Here is a 19,819-nt window from a genome sequence, read left to right as displayed (position 1 = left end):
CATTGCACTAGCTCATTGTAATAAAGAAAAATCTTATTATATGAATATCTTAGCCTATTCCCCCCCCTCTCCTTTTTCTTTCTCCCATTACATTTCCCTTTTTTCTATTGACTCCATTTTTACACCATATATTTTATCTTCAAATTCAGCTTTCTCCTGTGCTTCAACTATAAAAGCTCCCTCTACCTGCTCTATTAACTGATAAGGTTCATATGAGTATTATTAGTGTCATTTTTCTATACAGGAATACATGCAGTTCATCATCATTAAATCCCTTATATTTTTCCCTTCTCCTCCAATCTCTATGCTTCACCTGAGTCCTGTATCTGAAGATCAAACCTTCTGTTCAGCTCTGGCCATTCCAACAGGAACATTTGAAATTCCCCTGGTTTATTGAAAGTCCATCTTTTTCCCTGGAAGAGGACATGCAGCCTTGCTGGGTAGTTCATTCTCGGTTGCATTCTAAGCTCTTTTGCCTTCTGGTATATTATACTCCAAGCCCCACAAGCTTCCAATGTAGTTGCTGCTAAGTCCTGTGTGATCCTGACTGCAGTTCCACGATATTTGAACTGTGTCCTTCTGGCTGCTTGTAATATTTTCTCTTTGACTTGGGAGTTCTGGAACTTGGCTATAATATTCCTAGGGGTTGGTTTTTTGGGATCTCTTTCTTAGGCGGGGAGGTCGGTAGATTCTCTCCATTTCTATTTTGCCCTCTGCTTCTAGAATATCAGGGCAATTTTCCTGTAGTAATTCTTTGAAAATGATGTCAAGGCTCTTTTCCTGATCATGACTTTCAGGTATTCCAATAATTTTTTAAATTATCTTTCCTAAGTCTGTTTTCCATATCAGTTGTTTTTTCAATGAGATATTTCACATTTTCTTTTAATTTTTCATTTTTTTGGTTTTGAAATATTGATTCCTGATTTCTGTTAAATTCATCAGTCTCCCTGAATTCTGTTCTTTGTCTGAAGGATTTGTTCTCCTCAGAGAGTTTTCTTATCTCTTTTTCCATCTGACCAATTTTGCTTTTTTAAAGCATTCTTCTCCTCAAGAACTTTTTGAACTGTTTTATCCATTTGACCTAAGCTGGTTTTTAGCATGCTATTTTCTTCAGCATTTTTTTGGATTTCCTTTGACTAAGCTGCTGACTTCATTTTCATGTTTTTCCTGCATCTCTCTCCTTTCTTTTCCCAGTTTTTCATCTAACTCCCTCATTTGATTTTCAAAGTCTTTTTTGAGCTCTGTCATAGCCTGAGCCCAATTTCTGTTTTTCTTGGAGTCTTTAGATGCAGGAGCTTGTGCTTCCTCATCTTCAGACTGAATATTTTGATCTTTCTTGGGCTCATTTGCAAAATATTTCTCAATGGTCTTCCTCTTATTTCTTTGCTTGTTCATTTTCCCAGCCTAAGCCTGTTTTGGGGGTGCTTCCTGAGCTTTTGGGACACTCCCCCAAGGATCTCAGTGTGTGCGGCTCTATCCTCTTTCCTGGTCTGTGAATGACCATATGCGCCCCCCTCTGCCATGGGGCTGAGGTGGGGAGGCCCCTGCTGTTCTATGGGGAGGCCTAGACTGCGATCAGGATCTGAATGTGGTCAGAGCCCCAGAGTCCTGTTCCAGGGACAGAGCTCCGCAGTCTCTCTCTCTCTCTTTTCACTCCCCTCCCTAGGTTCAATGGACTCATGCCCTGGGGTCTCCTGCTTACTTACTCCACCTGCTTCTGTCCCTGGAACTGGGCTGGTCAAGCTGCTTGCTCTGTGCCCTGAGGCCTGGGATCCACGTGCTTGCTCTGGCAGAGGTCCCCCGCTGTTCCCCCAATTTGTGCTGGTGCTCCCGGGGCATAGCTCAGGAAACTCCCAAGCCGAGGCTCCCAGCGCCCTGGGGCTGCCTCCAGGAGGCTGAAGTTCTTTCACTCTGGCAGGCCACCCCTCTGGCGGGCTGCCCATCCAACCCCGGGGAGCAGAGCCTTTCTGCTCTTTTCCAGGTTACCTTGAGTAGGAGAACTCCATTTCCCCTTTTTCTATTGACTCCATTTTTACACCATATTATATCTTCAAATTCAGCTTTCTCCTGTGCTTCGTCTTATAAAATCTCCTTCTACCTGCTCTATTAACTGAGAAGGTTCATATGAGTTCAAATCTAATTCTTAATACTTTATTTTCTTCAATTATCTTCTGTGTTTTCTTTTCTAGTTGGTTATTTTTATTTTTAATGGAGTTGATTTCTTTGGTCAACTTGTCACAATTTTCCTGCATGACTTTCATTTCTTTTTTCCTTTTTTTCTTTCTTCCTCTCCAATTTGGTTTTTAAATTCTTTTTAAAGTTCTTTGATGAACTTTTGTATTTGAGTCCAGTTTATAAACAGTGAGTGATTTTTCATAGCTTGCTTCTTCAGACATGGCATTGTTTTTTCTGTGAAGTACTTTTTTATAGTGAGTACTCTTTTTAGCATTTTTTTGTTCATTGCTCCTGGGGTATATAGAGAATAGATCCAAGCTTTTATTTTTCTGGGGATGGGGGGGGTCTGATCTCTGGCTTTTGTTGGCCAAGATGTTGCCTATGGTCCAGGCCTTGCCTTTTCAAAGGTTTGTTTCCTCTTTTCTGTTCAGGTTCTGACTTAACAGAGGATTGTTCCCAACCAGTCCTGTCTTTTACCTTGATTCTCTCAGGGTTCAGATTTTGTTTGGGATTGGGATTCTCCCTACTGCCTTGTTATCTAGCCACCAGGACCTCTGTTATTATTAAACTGTCAGAATATGGATTGCACTGTGGCTAAAAGCCTCCTGTTGGCTTTCCCCACTCTCCCACCTGCTAGATTTTGTTTCCCCTTTACCCCCAAAGGACACCTTCACTGAAGATCCTCCATGATGTCTACAGTTGAAGACTTCTTTGAATCTTCTCTTTTTCTTGGTGGGATCTCTAGTGTAAAAATAAGAGTAGAGGTTTCATTTATCTTTAGTAAGGAAAGACTCCAGGAGCATGTTAGCTTTGTGCTGCCATCTTGGCTGTGCTCTGGAAGCCAATTCAACCCACTTTTGTCTTCAATTCTGTGTCCATCTCATTGTTCACTTACTGACTACAAATATGAGGAACAATGGATGAGCTTTATCAGTTATACATTCTACTGCATATAATAGTTTGAACATTTTTCATCCATGTGTGACCATTTTTCCTGTGTAACCAAAGCATTTGGATATTATAGATATCAGTTAGCAAGATCAGAGGTGATAATATTATGGAACTACAAAGCATTAGGAATTGAACTTCAATTGTATCATGATATTCATGGAATAAAGAACATGGAATTCCTTAGTACTGATAAGGAAATCTTTCTTTCCTTTTACTCTGTTCTGAATCTTTTTCATGTACATAGTAAATACCTTTGAAAAGCATGGCCTCTTTGTTTCATGCCACATTTATATTACCTCCATGTTCAAGGATTCCAAAATCTCCTTATCTGGCTACTTTATTGGTCTTGAATATTCCATCTGTTTTCCCTTACCAAACTGTACTCTTCATGATCTTCAATCCTTTGACCCCTCAGTTCTGTCCCAGGCCGTCACTCCTGCACTAGCTTTAATATTCTTTTAAACAAATAGACTTAGTTAATGCAGGTGTAATAATTATAATACTGTATTATGGAATAATTTATCAGAATAATATAATAATTAGAAGGTCAACTTATAACATTTTCTGCATAGGGAGACAGATCACCTTTAGTGGCCTTGTATACCAAATCAAATAATTTTTTTAGTCAATGAACAGCAAGTATATAGTGTTTTCTTCGTTTTTTGGTCAATTGTGAGGTGTGTTCCAAATAGTCTAAAAACTATTTTTAAAAAGGAAATAAAGTTAGTCATTTGATAGTTAAATTTTCATAGTTTATATTACTTCCTTTCTATACCCTCATAATAAGCATCTTCTTAGAAGTATATTCTAGCATTTTGCTAGAAATTTAAGTTGAACTCACTAGCCTGTAGTTTGCAGACTTTAGTCTCTTCCTTCTTTTTAAAAATTATCACATTTGTCCTTCTTAAATCACTTATGCTTTATTTTACTTCCCTTATCACTGAAATGTATTTGAGTATATGTCTTATTTGTTTGTAAATTCCTTGAGTCTTTTTTGACTTTTATGCCACTAGTGCCTAAAACATCATAGATGCTTAACAAATGTTTCCTGAAATACAGAAATTTTTGCCCTAAAATTATTTTTTTTCTCCTTTTCAAAAGGCAAAGTAGCCATTTCTAAAATAATAGATTATTTGAGACTTATAACTAACTGGAACTCTGAAGACAATGACCTTGAAGAGCTATGGTCCATGTTTGACCCTGAAAAGAGAGATCTGTTTGTGGATTTGGAGACTTACCATGCCATTATGAAAGAATTGATAGCAGATTTAGAAACAGATGGTAATTTGTGGTTCTTGTTAATAAGTGTTTTCCTGAGTTTCTGCTTTAATTCCATATATATCCATATATCTAATATTTCTATTTTTATTAGAACCTAGTCAAATACTAGATAAAGTGACTAGGAAAATATTACCCATATACACATACATATACATATACATACCTACACATGTGTATATATACATATATGTATATATGCACTGTACCAGAAGAGTTAAATGAATTTATTGTACTCTTTAACAGTAACAATTTTTGTGGGGCTTCCACCCCAAATAAATTAGAGCGGAACCAAGGAATGTTGTATATAGTAACACAATATAGTTTTGTTTTGTTTTTTTAGGTTTTTGCAAGGCAGTGGGGTTAAGTGACTTGCCCAAGGTCACAAGCTTCTGAGGCCAGGTTTGAACTCAGGTCCTCCTGACTCCAGGGCCAGTGCTCTATCCACTGCACCACCTACAAATATAGTTTTAAGAATAATTTTTGAGTGAATAAGTCATTTTGACTAATAATAAAGAAAGCCCAAAATAATGTAAAGTTTGATTCCTATAACCTGGCAAGATAGCTTGGGGTTTATAAGCCCCATATCACTCTGGCTGTCATTGATTAACCTACAAGATCCTAAAACAAGTTCCACTTGGTTATTATTTGGACTCTGACTAATAATGAATGTAAATAGTAATTGTTTCTGATTTGTCCAGATTGATTTTTTTCACTATGCAAAAGAGGTTGGTTTTTTTTGCTTCATTTTTTCTTACTTGCTTTAATTACAAAGTAGGAATTGTCTCAAGTCAAACTGAGACCTGGAAAGACCTTAGGTTAAAAAGACCAACATCTTCTACTTCTCCAGTCATCCTAATCCAAATCTGGCCACTGCACCCAGATGGCTCCAGAGGAGAAAGAGAGGCTGGTGACTTTGCATAGCCTTCCTCACTTAAATCCAAATCACCTAAATTTAATAACATCATCTCCCTGATGGCATGAGCCCCTTCAAGAATAAAGGACAAACAATAACACCATTTTGACTATTATAAATACCCAAATTAACTTTAAAGGATATATGAAGAAAGAACTGGTTAATTTTCCACTGGAGTTGCCCCTCAGATGAAAACTGATAAGATTTAGCTAGAAGTAGGACCATTGGTCTGGGAAATGCTATTCTCTAAGAACAACTACAAGGGCAACTAGGTGGTGCAGAAGATAGAGCACTGGCCTTGAAGTCAGGAGGACCTGAGTTCAAATGTAACTTCAAACACTTAATAATTACTTAGCTGTGTGACCTTGAGTAAGTCACTTAACCCCATTGCCTTGCAAAAAAAAATTTTTTTTCAAAAAAAGTACTACTCCTGTGCTTATTTCCCTTGGTGACAATTTTTCAGCAGGTTTTGCCAATAGTGATGAGGAGGGTGGAAACCTCCACAATGATTTCTTCCCTCAATGTTGATTAAAAGTGTTAATGTTGAAAACAGGTCCAGTGACATAGGGAACACTACTATTCCCAAGACTTTGGGGATGAAAAATCCTGGGCTCTCTCCATAAATTAATCAAAAATGACACCTACTATAAGCCTCAGGAACTAGGAGGATGGTAATGCCCTCTCCAATAATAGGAAGAAAGGATAAGGGGAAGTTTTGGAGGGAATGATAGTGAGTTCCATTTTAAACACAATGAGACTAAAATGTCTGCTGAATTAAAATGTCTACATTTTGAGATGTCTGAAAATAGTTTGAGATGTAAGATTGAAGGCCATCAGAGGGACTGGGACAGCATAGATAGATTTGGAATTCATCAGCATACAGATGATAATTAAAACCATGGGAATTGATGAGACCACCAAAAGAAGGAAAGAAGACAAGATGGGCTAGAACCTTGAGGGACCCCTGCAGTTATTGGGTGAGATCTGGAGGAGGATCCAACAGATAAGAAAGAGAAAGAGAAGTCATATAGGTAGAAGGAAAAATAAAGAAAGAATGGTGTCCCTAAAACCTAAAAAAGAAGTGCGGAAAGAGAGGAAAAAGTGGTAAAGTCTCAATGGTCACAGAGAGGTCAAGGAAAATGAGGATAGAGTTTTAGGTTATTGAATTTAATAATAAAAATAAACAACACATATTGAATTAATCTGATCTGGCCAGAGACTGAGAAAATGCCAGTAAGGACCAAGATCATTGCCCTTCTGTATTCAATATAGAACAACTGTTTATTAATGTGAAATTTACCACACAGGGAAAATCCAAGCTGGTATACAGAAATATTTTTAATTTGATGGTTTTGTTCTTGTTACAGGGGAAAAGAGAAGAATGAAATAAACTCTATAGAAGATCTTGTTTGTAAAGCATGGCATAGCCAGAAGTCAAGTGCATTGTTTGTGTCTCTATATAGAATTTTCTGCCCCTTTCCTAGGTTTCCAAAAAAATTTTTATTCTACATTGTTTTTGTGTATTTTAGTTAAGATGACCTCAAATACAGTGAATATCACACCAGAGAGTTTTGAGACTATTCATGGAGATATGTGTAAAAATGACTCGTAAGTATGATTACTTTTGGTGATATTTGAAATATTTCAACTTGATATTCTGACCAATTTACAATGTATGCATATTTCTTATGTATATAAAATCTTAGTCTGACACTATGTGATACTAAGGAAATCCTCCGAGCTTCAGTTTCTTCATCTATTAAATGAGGAAGGATGACAATACTGCTACCATAAATTTCAATGTTCACTTAGTTAATCAATCAACAAATTTTTTTAATAGTGATTACTATGGGGTGACTAGGTAGCACAGTAGATAGAGCACCAGCCCTGGAGTCAGGAGTACTTGAATTCAAATCCAGCCTCAGACACTTAATAATTACCTAGCTATGTGGCCTTGGGCAAGCCACTGAAACCCCCTGCCTTGCAAAAAAAAAAAAAAACCTAAAAAAATAGTGCTTACTATGTGGCAGGCACCATGCTAGGGTCTAGAAATACAGATAAAGTGAATAAAATAAACCCTATTCACAAGGAGTTTGACTTCATAATAACTAATAATAACAATAATAATAATCAACATTTATGGAGCACTTACTAGTTATTATCTCATTTGATTTTAATAAATTTGAAAAGGAGGGAACTAGCAGTTGAAGGGAAAAGGTGCTTTGGAAATCATAAAAAAAATAGAGAAATATATAGTCGTCATCACTAGAGTTCTTTTACTAATTAGTCTAAGCTAATTCAATGATCAAATTCAGTTAATTCTTCACCATTTTGTTCTATGTACACTGAAATCCTTGTTTTTATAAAATCTAATTTATGCTTACTTTTTCAAGGAGGGAAGAGGGGAGGGAAAGAGGGAAACAATATGGAACTCAAAATTTAAGAAAAAACATTAAAAATTTTTGTTTACTCGAGAAAAATTGAGAAAAAACTAAAATTATTTGTAAAAAAGAATCTAATTTAAATTTACTAGTAATTTATGCTTATACTTTCTCTTTGACAGAGCTCAATTTCTCACTTGCTATCTAAAAAACTAAATTTTATTAGATGTAAAAAATTCTCATTGATTAGAGAAATGCAAATTAAAACAACTCTTCATTTACACTTATCAGATTGACTAAAATGACAAAAAAGGAAAATGACAAATCTTGGAGAGGATGTGGCAAAAGTGGGATGCTAATATACTTTTACACTGGATCCAACCTTTCTGGAGAGCATTTTGGAACTATGTCCAAAGGATTATAAAATTGTACATACCCTTTGATCTAGCAATACTACTACTAGGTCTATATCCCAAATAGATCATAAGAAAAGGGGAAAGACCCATAAATATTTATAATAAGTTATAGTGTTTTGTAGTGTTAAAGAATTGGAAATTGAAGGGATGCCCATAAATTGGGGAATGGAGGGGCAAATTGTGTTATATGAATGTGATGAAGTACTATTGTTCTCTACAAAATCATGATTGACCAGACTTTAGGAAAGCCTGAAGAACATTATACTCATTAATAGCAACATTGTGAGATTATCAACTTTGATGGACTGAGCTCCTCTCAGCAGTTTAGGACAATCCTGAGAGGAAAAAAATATGGAAACTGAATAGAGCAAAGCAGACTATGTTTACTTTTTAAAACTTCTTTTATGTTTTTTCTTTTTTCATAATTTTCCCCCTTATTTCTAATTCCTCTTTCATAACATGACTAATATGAAAATTTGTACATCTACAATGTATAGTAGATCATTTTCTGGGGAAAGAGGAGGGAAGAAAGGGTGGCAGAAAAATATGGAACTCAAGTTTGGAAAAGGATGAATGGAGAAAATTATTTTTACATGTACTTGGAAAAAAATGAATAAATTTTTAAAAAGGACATCCCAGAGTGGCAAAAGTCAACTACAAAAAGATATAAACCGTGACAGGATAAAATCCATATTTTAGGTGTGATTGATCCCTGAAAGTCCAAGAATCTTGATTTCATGATAAAGATAGGTAGGGAGTCAATCTCTTGAGAAAATTTAGATCCATGAATGCTCTCATAATCTTTGTTTGGTGTGAAAGGGTTTGGAGAGAAAGATTCTTTATTGAAAGGCATTCCCTTTTATTTCTTCATTTTCAGAGAGACTGCTGATTTGATTACATGTGTGGAAAACCTGCAGTTTAACAAACAAAGACTATAAGAGGACAATAACAAATTTAAGCTAGCATTGGAAGCCCTAGAGGAAGCCAACAACCAATTAAGAGAAGACTGTTATGAATTGCACAATCAAATGAATAGGTAAATTTATTTCTCTCTGTGTATATGTATATGCATGTGTTCCAAGACCATATTCTATGATATCTATGTTCTTGAATAGTTCGTTCTTGTCTGTGCTTTCTGCCTAAGATTTTTAGTCACTACCAGTCAAAGAATGGGTTCACCAAAACTAGTCATAACACTATGAAATTTCAAAAGACTGCAGAATAATAATAATAGCACCCACTTCCCAGGGTTTTTATTTTTTGAGGTTCAAATGAAATTTTTAAAGCACTTAGTAGGGGCAGCTAGGTGGCACAGTGGATAGAGCACCAGCCCTGGAGTCAGGAGTACCTGAGTTCATATCTGACCTCAGACACTTAATAATTACCTAGCTGTGTGGCCTTGGGGAAGCCACTTAACCCCATTTACCTTACAAAAACCAAAAAAAAAAACCCCAAACAAACAAAAAAACCACTTAGTATAGTGCTTAACTAATAGGTGCTGTAAATGCTAAATGATAATGTTTATCATTATTATTACTATTATTATTCCTTTGCATGTGAATATTTCCCTAGAAAACATTACTTATAAAAATGATACCTGAAGAAGGGATTTGGATTTTAATTCATGGCTCAAAGCTGAAGAATGATAGATTCTTGGACAAAGAAATAAAATTACTTAATGAGGAGAGCCAAAAAGTTTTTTTTATTTGAAAGAGAAGCTCCAGATACAAAAATGAAGCAGTCTTTGTGAAAAACATTTGTAACTTATTTCTCTGATAAAAGTCTCATTTCCAAGAAATGAATTCAAATTTATGAGATTTTGAGCCATTCCTCAAATGGTCAAAGGATGTGAAAAGGCAATTTTCAAAAGATGAAATTTAACCTATCAATTATCATGAAAAAAATACTTGAAACAATAAGTACATAAATGCAAATTAAAGCTTCTTTGAACTTCTATCTCATATTTATCAGATTGTCAAAGATGGGAAGAATGAAAAAATGATAAATGTTGGAGGGACCATTAATAAAAGGTGCATTAGTGATCTATTGGTGGAGTTGTGAATTGACCCTGACATTCTGAAAAGCCGTTTGGATCTATGCCCAAGAAGCTATGTATACAATTTGGCCAAGATATACCACTACTAGGTGTATATTTCAAGGAAATCAAAGAAAAAGAAAAAGTATTTATGTGTAGAAAAATATTTGTAGCCATTCTTTCATAGTACCCCAGAACTAGAAATTAAGACTTGATTGATTCCTTTGGGAAATTGCTAAATAAATTATGGTAGTACAATATTGTTGTGCCATGAGAAATGAAAAAATAGAAATACCCTGATGAATTCTCCAGAGTTAAGTGAGCAGAATTAGATCAATTTATACAATAATAACTATTACAGACCAAAAAAAGCCCTTCATAAATCCCCAGTCAATGGAAAGATAAACCACAAGTTCAAAAGAATGAAAATGAAATACCATTCACCTCCAAGCAAAGAGAAAATGATCTTTAAAATTCAGAAAGAAACATACTTTTTTTGTCATGATTTAGGTGGAAATTTGTTTTACTAGACAATACAGATATGCATTGAGAGGTTTTTAATTATTCAGTGGTGGAAGTTGGTGATAGGGACTTTTTTTTTTTAAAAAAGTATTTATTAATTAAAAATAAAAAAGATGGAGAAAAATTAATTGGGGAAGAAGTTGCCTCTAATGTATGTGTATCTTCAAAGGTGGATGCTATAAAATATAGTTACAGTGTAGGAAAAATAGCATTGATACTCAATACTTCACAGTAGACAAAATCCAAGATGGGAGCCAACTATAAAACTCATGTTCTCAAATGACAATATATACAAAGCATGGATAACTAGCAACCCTAATGCAAGGAAGAAAATGTAACTTCATGCCTCGTATTGAGATTTGATCCGATGCAACAGGATAGAAAAGTGTGTGTGTGTGTGTGTCTGTGTGTGTGCACGTGTGTACATGTGCATGCATGCATGTATCTCTTTCTCTCTTTTTCTTGCTCTCTCTATATGCAATACAGATACATTAAATACAAATATACAGTATGCAAAAAATACATAATGTATAACAATGTACAATACCCACTATAATAACAAATATGTATAAACACAGAGATGACACAGGGAGATAAATAAGTTGATAGACCAACAGACAAATGTATATGTGAGGGGCAGGGGCAGTCTAAAAGAATAGATTATCATTAATTTAAGAAAATATATGAGAAAAACTGAGCACAATAGTGTAAAAGCATGTGGAAAATATTTGGGTTAAAAATCAATGGAGGGTGAATCAGAAGCAAAAATATTGTGAGAATGTTATAAAAGCCTACTGAATCAAAGGAGAAAATTGACAAGAAGTTCAGGAAACACCCCCATTCTTGCACAGAGGCATGCATAGTATTGATGGAGGTCTTCAGTTATCTGGAGCTCCCTTTCTGCCAAAGAAAGAACAATTAATAATTTCATCTCCTATTTTGTATATTATTTTATCTTTCAATAAGGTAGAAGAAGTTAGAAAGGGAGCATCATCCCTTATCTGATTCTTGCAGACAAGGAGAAACTTGATGTTGCAGCATAAATAATGTGATCCCTTGGGAAGTGGCCACAGATCCTAAAGCATACAAAAGGAGAAGAAAGCTGAGAGTAGTCCATATACCCTAGATTTGGGGAGAGCAAACTTCAAAGCCTTCAGAAGGATAGATAGAATTCTATGATCTAAAATTCAACAAGTAATCAACAGTGAATACAGATTAAACAGTTCTCAAGAATAAAATTCTGAAAACACAAAGAGATTAAATTCTAATAAGAAGGAAGGGAAAACTGTACAAAGAGCTAGAAAGTGAAGTTATGGTAACTCAAAAACCAATGTTGTTTTGTTTGTTGGTTTGTTTGGTTTGGTTTTTGAAGACAGAAGCAATGGTAGGTAACAGGATATATAAAATGTGTCACGCTCCTGTAAAAATGATGTCAGGAGGGTTAGGGTTCAGAGTGAGCCTAGGCTGGAGAAGAGTGCTAATGACAACAAAGAGGAATATATTTAGTTATATTTATTAGGGAAAAGAAGATCAAAGATGGGATAAGACTGCTGCTTGAGGGTCAATGGAACAATGATATATGATAATGATATGACAGAACTTCTAAAAACTGATTTTGTTTCCTTTAACTCTGCCAAGGGGAATGATTTTTAGACTGGAAAAGAATGAACTAAATGATTAATGTGGAATTTTTTAAAATTTAAAATTTCTTTTATTTAAGGCAATGGGGTTAATTGACTTGCCCAAGGTCACACAGCTAGGCAATCATTAAGTGTCTGAGGTCGGATTTGAACTCAGGTCCTCCTGACTCCAGGGTTGGTGCTCTATCTACCCAGCTGCCCCTTAATATGGAATTAAAAACCAAAGATAAATGAGATAGCTAAGAAAGCACCTGGATGTTTTTTTTTTAAGTTTAAGGTGCTAGACTCAGACATGATACAACCCAGAACACTGAAAACTAGTAGATATCAAGAATTATTGATTATGGGGGATCTGCTTCAAGGCTGCAAGAAAATGTCCCAATTGTTCAAACGGTAGGAATAGTGGTTAGCTAGTAAATTCTAGACCAATGAGCTTGACTTACATTTCCATCAAAATTCAAACATACAACATTAAAGTGATGATTAGTGAATTTCTAGAAAAAGGGGGTAATGACCAATATTCAATATTATTTTATTTTAAAATATGCCAAATTAACCTAATTTCTTTTTTTGATAGAGTTAATTAACTGACAGATCAGGAAAATATGCTAGCTTTTCATCTAGGTTGCAGTGAAGCATTTGATAAATTTTCTCATGCTATCTTTCTAGACAACATAAGGGAGATGTGGGTTACTCTTGGTATGCACCCAAAGAGTAGTGTTATATGGTCCAAGCCAAATCAAGTCAACAAACATTTATTTATTAAGTACCTACTATTTTCCAGGCTCTATGCTAACTACTGGAGATACAAAGAAGGACCAAAAGACAGCCCTCTCCTCTGAAGTAACTCACAGTATAATGAAGGAAATAATTTGCACATAGGTTTTTTTTTTTAAATGTTATATTCAGGACAAATTGGAGAGAGTCAACAGAGGGAAGGCTTCTTTTTTTTTTAGGTTTGTTTTTTTTTTGCAAGGCAAACGGGGTTAAGTAGCTTGCCTAAGGCCACACAGCTAGGTAATTATTAAGTGTCTGAGGCCGGATCTGAACCCAGGTACTCCTGACTCCAGGGCCTGTGCTTTATCCACTATGCCACCTAGCCATCCCGGAAGGCTTCTGATAGAAGAAATTTTAGTTGGGACTTAAAAATCAAGACTCCAGGAAGTGGAGACAATGAGGAAGAGAATTCCAGGCATGGGGAATAGTCAGAAGAGAGTAAGTTTTGTGCAAGGAAAAGCAGGGAGGCCAGTCACTGACTTTGAATAATCACTGGATTGCCAAATATAAGAATATATATTGAAGATCACTGGAAGAATTACATGCCTAAAAAGACTGAAAAGATGGAATGGGGCCAAGTTATGAAAGAGTTGAAAAGTCAATAATGGAATATATATATATATATATATATATATATATATATATATAGAGAGAGAGAGAGAGAGAGAGAGAGAGAGAGAGAGAGAGAGAGAGAGAGAGAGAGACAGACAGACAGACAGACAGACAGACAGACAATGTTGTATATCTAAAAGCATGTTGTCATCTGGACAACAGACTTGTTCATTCCCTTGGTCTTTCCTGTGTGAATGATCAAATAAAATTCCCTGAACTAGAAACAAAGTTGATGCCCACTCATTGACAAGTATCTAAATAAATTCAATCATGAATTTAATAAATATTACTGCTTGTTAAGAGTTGATGAATATGAAGAACTCAGAAGAGCATAGGAAAACACAAACTAGTTCAAAATGAAACAAATAGAACCAGGAAAACAATATGTACAGTTACAACAATATTGTAAATGAAAAGTATATCAACAGTAAAAAACAGTATATGCTCTACAATTATGATTGGTCCTAGAGAAGAGATGAAAAAACGAACCTCTTTCCCTTCCATACAATGGTGGGGGACTATAAACGTAAGATACTATATAGTCCATCAGACTTAGTTGATGCATTAGTTACTGTCATTTTAGTGAACTGCCAATTTCTATCTTTTCCTGTTCTTTGTTATAAGGCACAGGTCATTTGGTAAAAAAGGAGAGGATAGATTGAGAAATGAAGTAAAAAACAAAAGTTATTCATAAGCAAGTTAATTTCTTTTGTTTTGTTTTTTAGGTTTTTGCAAGGCAAATGGGGTTAAGTGGCTTGCCCAAGGCCACACAGCTAGGTAATTATCAAGTGTCTGAGACTGGATTTGAACCCAGGTACTCCTTGACTCCAAGGCCGGTGCTTTATCCACTGCGCCACCTAGCGGCCCCTAGCAAATTAATTTCAAAACAAAGTTTGGTAGGTTAACTTTAAAGGATCCCTTTGTTTCCATTCTCTCTAAACTATCAATTTTGACAGGTGAGGTAAATGGAATAAAATATGAGCTCAAATTAGACAAATTTAGTTTTTAGATAAACTTCATTTGGGTGGCCCATGGGAAAGTATCTTCTAAAATCATCCCATTTGAGTAAGTTAAGAGATGGGATAAAATGTAGATTCCCTCCTTTGGGATAAAAGTACTATGTGCTTTAAACCCAGCAGTCAGTGGTGAATTTCAAAAGCATCCTTGCACAAATCTTCATCTCAGGCATGTAATTCTTCCAGTGACCTTCAAGTCTAAGGAAGAAACTTCCTTGAAAAACCCCTTTTCTACAAGTTGTGAATTAGTCTTCCAGAACGAATAAGCACATTGATATTTAGTTTCACCTCTGTCATAAGGTGTTGGTGGTTTTTAATGTTTGTCCAAAAATAATTCTATGCTTGTATTAATAGTTCTGACAGTTATATTTGAGGTTTTACTTATTAATTTTTTCCAGTGCCCAACAGTCTATTAAGAGCACAAATCTTTTAAAAGAAGAACTGGAGGAACTGAAAATTAACTTGAATGTCTCAGAAGAAGAGAAAACCATGATAGTAACTCAGAATAAACAGTAAGTGATCCAGTTACCTTTTAAATAGCATCGGAATTGTGACTTTCTTGATAACATTTAGAAGAAAGGTAAATAGTCAAGCTGCTAGATTAATGGGGGGGGGGGAACACCAATGTAGAACTAATCTTCCTAAGTTAGGCCTGTTTTTCTACAAAGCACTTAGTCATCAAACTGTTCATAGACTGCGTAATAACGATATATGCCCCAGTGATAGTTGAACAAATGTTTGATACCAGAAAAACCATTCAAATTTGATCATACTATTGATTTGCCTGTCAAATTTTCATCTCTTAACAGAATATCTACTAAAAGGGTAAGGTATGCTAGTACTTCTAGACTTCTTTAGATTTCACTGATTTATTTTTTTATTACAATAAGAATGCAAATTAGTGAAAGATTGAACTTCTAGGAGACAGGACTATATAGTTTAGCCTTAAATAGTGATCTGGGGAAAAATTACATTTTTTAATAGGAGCTTAAATTGGATATTCCATTTCAGATGACTAGTTACTGCTATCGTTTTATTAAGTTTTTTTTGTCATCCGCAGCCCCTATCCTGGTGCTTGACAGATATAGAATGCTTACTAAATGATAATTGACTTATTATCAAACTTAGTCATGTTAATATTTTTAAATAAAGAAGTGGACTTTTTCAGGCTGATAAAAAATATATTTACATGCTGAGAAGACATTTTAAAATCTATTTATGTTCAATAATGGAGAAAATATTTGGCAGGAAATCAAAAGAATTATATTTAAGTCCCTGTTCTGACACTTATTAGCTAGATAACTTTAGGCAACATTGCAAGGTCTTGGTTTCCTCATCTATAAAGTGAGGGAATTGGATTCTAGTTCTAAAACTATATGATTCTGTAGGGAATCCTGATTTTCAGGAAGATGGACTTGACAAGTTTCTTTAGAACTTTGGGATGTATAAGGTATTCCTACTTCAATATATATGTTTTTGTTCAGTTTCTCATTGTACAACCCTGGTTTAATTGCTTCAATTTTTCTGACAATTTGTAACTTGAGGTTTAGAATACAAATTTCTGATACTCAGATTATCACAAAGAATTGAGCCTAGACAATATGGAACTTGAAATATGTCATATGTGTTTTTCATGGTGTTTTTTGATAGCAGGGGTTCACTGCTACTTCTGTTATAGTATAAGGAAAGAAATAAGGCCAGGGAGAGCAGCTAAACTATATAACAGTTATTTGTTTTGTTTTTCTCATTTTCTTACATAGAGATAAAGCCTAAAGGAAGAGTTTCCTCTTATTGGTCCCCTAAGCTACCTGGATTTCTACTAACCTAAGAATTAAAATTGCCTTCAGTGAAGTTTTAGACTAGCTACCACCAATATACCAATATCAGTGTCTTTAAAAATAGTTAAGTTCCAAAATAAAACACCTTTATGTATTTTTGTAAATAAATATATTGTGATGTCTTAAACAACTGAAGTGTTTTTAATTTTTTTTCCCTAAATGAACCAGGAAAAAGAAAATAAGGCCACGATTCTTAAGATCCAGAGTCTTCAAGAGGAGGTATGTTGAACAAGTAAAAACTCTGTTACAGACAACTGTAGGAAAAATAACATAGTAGATTGAATAGTGAAATTTCTTTTGGTGTACATGTTAAATGTTTTTTCTGTATAAGCTACTACTCATACATCTGCCCACTTGTGGGCTGATAAGTGGAAAGAATAGAATTTTTTCATGTGAACTGAGAGAAGGTATCAAGTCCCTGCCACTTCTGAGGAAATGGAAAATTTAGGGAGAAAAATTTAAAGTCTGATGGAAATTTATCTAGTTTTTGAAAGCAAGTCCCATTGTGCAAAGAAGGACTCTTAATTATACTATGAAATATAAGGAAAGCATTTAATTCTTTTCATCCCTCACAGCACCTAGTAGAGTGCCCCATACTAACAAATGTTTATTTATTGAGTGAATGAATGAGTAAATAAGTACATCTTAATTGTTTCTGATGTGTGAAATTTATTAGAACCATTGGATAAGAATATGAAGAAGTAGTATTTTTTAAATTAAAAAATAGAGAGAATAATCAGATTTGATATAATTTTTATGGAGAAAACTAATTTCCTATTAATAATCTTTGAAGCTCAATTGTGGTTAAACATTTCTCATTTTGCCTGTGTGTAGCCTATCAACTTGAGTATTACCATTCTCTGCTAAATGTTTTGGTAAGAGATGCAAAAGATAAGCCAGGTGTTGGGTTTAATACTTCCTTGGTGGGCTAGGCAAACATCTGGAGAGGGACCTATTAATATTGTCAGCAGAACTGAAGTTTCACTGTTTTTCTTTACAACCCAAATCCGCAAGTGAGATCCATTAAATTGGGGGGGGTGGAACAGGAGGGAGAAGAATAATGGAGAATAGAATAAAGGAGAACTGGAGAAATAATTGCCAAATCATTTCAATATAAGATAACTCTTATTATTTATTTATATTAGGAAACATTTTCAGCTCTACCTGATATGTAGGGAGAGTAAGAGAAATTGATTCATTATGAAGAATAACATCCAATATTAGTTTCCTTTATTTAGCTGATAGTCATCTTACTTTAAAATCTTAGTAACTTACAAAAGAAATTATTTACTAGCCTGAGAGTGAATATTAAAAGTATTTTCATACAGTCATGTTAAATAAATATACAGAAAGTGTATAAGGTTAAGAAGGCATTGGCAAAAGACCCATGCAGATGAAATTAAGGTCCATCAAAGTTTTATAAGTAATGTATTGCAATTAAGGATCACCTTAAATCCAAGAAAAACTGGGTTCAAGTCCTTCCTCTTGACACATTGATTGTGTGACCCTGGAAAGACCTCTTCATCTCTTAATGTTCTAGGCAACCAAGACTAAATTGCACCTGCAGTGATAGAAGGAATATCCTCACCCAAGTGTTCCCCATGCAAATGAAAATCCTTTTCTTATAAGTAATTTAAATCATTGCTGTTTCAGTAGTTTCCTAACTTTGAAAGATTACTGTTTTCTTTTCCATCAGTTTTGTATACAAGTTTGTGTATTTTTTTTTAGAATAAAAGAAATGTCATGAATATAGATAGACTGGAAAGGAAGACTGAAGAGTTTTTATTTTGATACTGACAACAACTGACAATCTTGTTTTTGATTTTGATCCTTGAAATTTACCAACCAGTTATTTGAAATCTGGAAGAAAAATTATTATTTTTTGAAATTGCTTCATATTTAAGATTGTATTACTCATACCCCATTAAGAGAAATATCATGAAGGGACTTGAAAAACCTACTATTTATGGCCCAGAGATCTAGATGTTTTTCATATATCATATATATATATATATATATATATAACAGGAATGATTTATAAATTCATAAATTTGAATAATCCTAAACTTTGTAAAATCACTTATTTTAAATGAAATCACCTTATAATATAGTAGAGACTATCTGAAATACATATGAATCTCATAGGAAATTTTATATTTCCTAGAAGGGATCCAGAATCCATGTATATTTTCACAAGATAACATTGTAACATGATGATAGTTATGACTATGTACTAAATCTCTCTTAACAATGGGAATGACTTAATTGTACATGTACAAACTTTATCATATTGATTGGGAGAGGAAGAAAAATTTGAAACTCAAAATCTTACCAAAAAATGAATGTTGAAAAGTATCTCTAAATGTAATTGGAAAAAAAATGAAATGCAAAAAGAAACCCCCAAAACCACCAAACAATGGGAATGATTGCCCCAACCAATAAGACAGTATTGGGCTGACAATTTCTGAATAACTCTTTGTATTTCCCTGTGTATGAATTGAAGACCTATGCTTATTTTCATGCAAATACAGAAGGATCATTTATATTCCATTATATTTATATATATATATATATATATACACAATGTACACTTATTTTGAGTTTAAATACCTTTGAAATGATCATTTTTGAAGAAAGTCAAGTTCATTTTTTAAAAGTTGTGATTCTTATAGCTAACACTGACCTTCATAAGGAAGAGGTAATATTGTCTTACACTTGTTGGTTTGTATTATGAATATGAGGTTAAAAAAAAGTCTGTGTGTATATATACATATACATATATATCACTTTCATTTTTTTAATTTATTTTGTATTCTCATTTTGTACAAATGTTTTTTTACATTAATAAAATATTCTTGTTTACAAGTAAACAAAATACCCCTCCTCCCCCATAAATATAGATAGACTTGCTTGGGTGAAAAAAAGTAAAGGGGAGAGAAAAAAAAATAATAGTAATAATTGTAGGTATGGCCAGGTGGTGCAATGGACAAAGCACCAGCCCTGAAGCCATGAGCACCCCCTCCTAAACCCAACAATTACCCAGCCGTGTGACATGCAAGCCACCCAATCCCCACTGCCATGCAAAAACCAAAAAAAAGAAAGAAAAAAAAAGACCAAAAATAAAATAAAATAGTAATAATAGTAAGGGTGGCTGGGTGGCAGACAGAGCATTGACCCTTGAGCCAGGAGCACCTGGGTCCAAATCCAGCCCCAGACACCCAAAGATCACCCTGCTATGTGTCCCCAGGCAGGCCATCCAGCC

The 19,819-nt window shown here is 34.5% G+C and overlaps 1 protein-coding gene across 1 annotated transcript in view; it reads left to right on the top strand.

Moving 5' to 3' along the window:
* Positions 1–19,819, top strand: part of IRAG2 (inositol 1,4,5-triphosphate receptor associated 2) — a 134,194-nt gene that overhangs the window by 15,859 nt on the left and 98,516 nt on the right. Inside the window, 6 exon segments of the mRNA XM_074195309.1 lie at positions 4,228–4,407; positions 6,850–6,928; positions 8,995–9,153; positions 15,118–15,235; positions 16,726–16,776; positions 18,286–18,335. Coding sequence (XP_074051410.1) covers positions 4,228–4,407; positions 6,850–6,928; positions 8,995–9,153; positions 15,118–15,235; positions 16,726–16,776; positions 18,286–18,335 — 637 coding nt within the window.

This window comes from Macrotis lagotis, chromosome 7 (genome assembly GCF_037893015.1).
Source record: "Macrotis lagotis isolate mMagLag1 chromosome 7, bilby.v1.9.chrom.fasta, whole genome shotgun sequence".
In the NCBI taxonomy this organism is placed as follows: Eukaryota; Metazoa; Chordata; class Mammalia; order Peramelemorphia; family Peramelidae; genus Macrotis; species Macrotis lagotis.
Note: the sequence above shows the minus strand (reverse complement) of the source record. Positions and strands in the feature narration are given on the sequence as shown.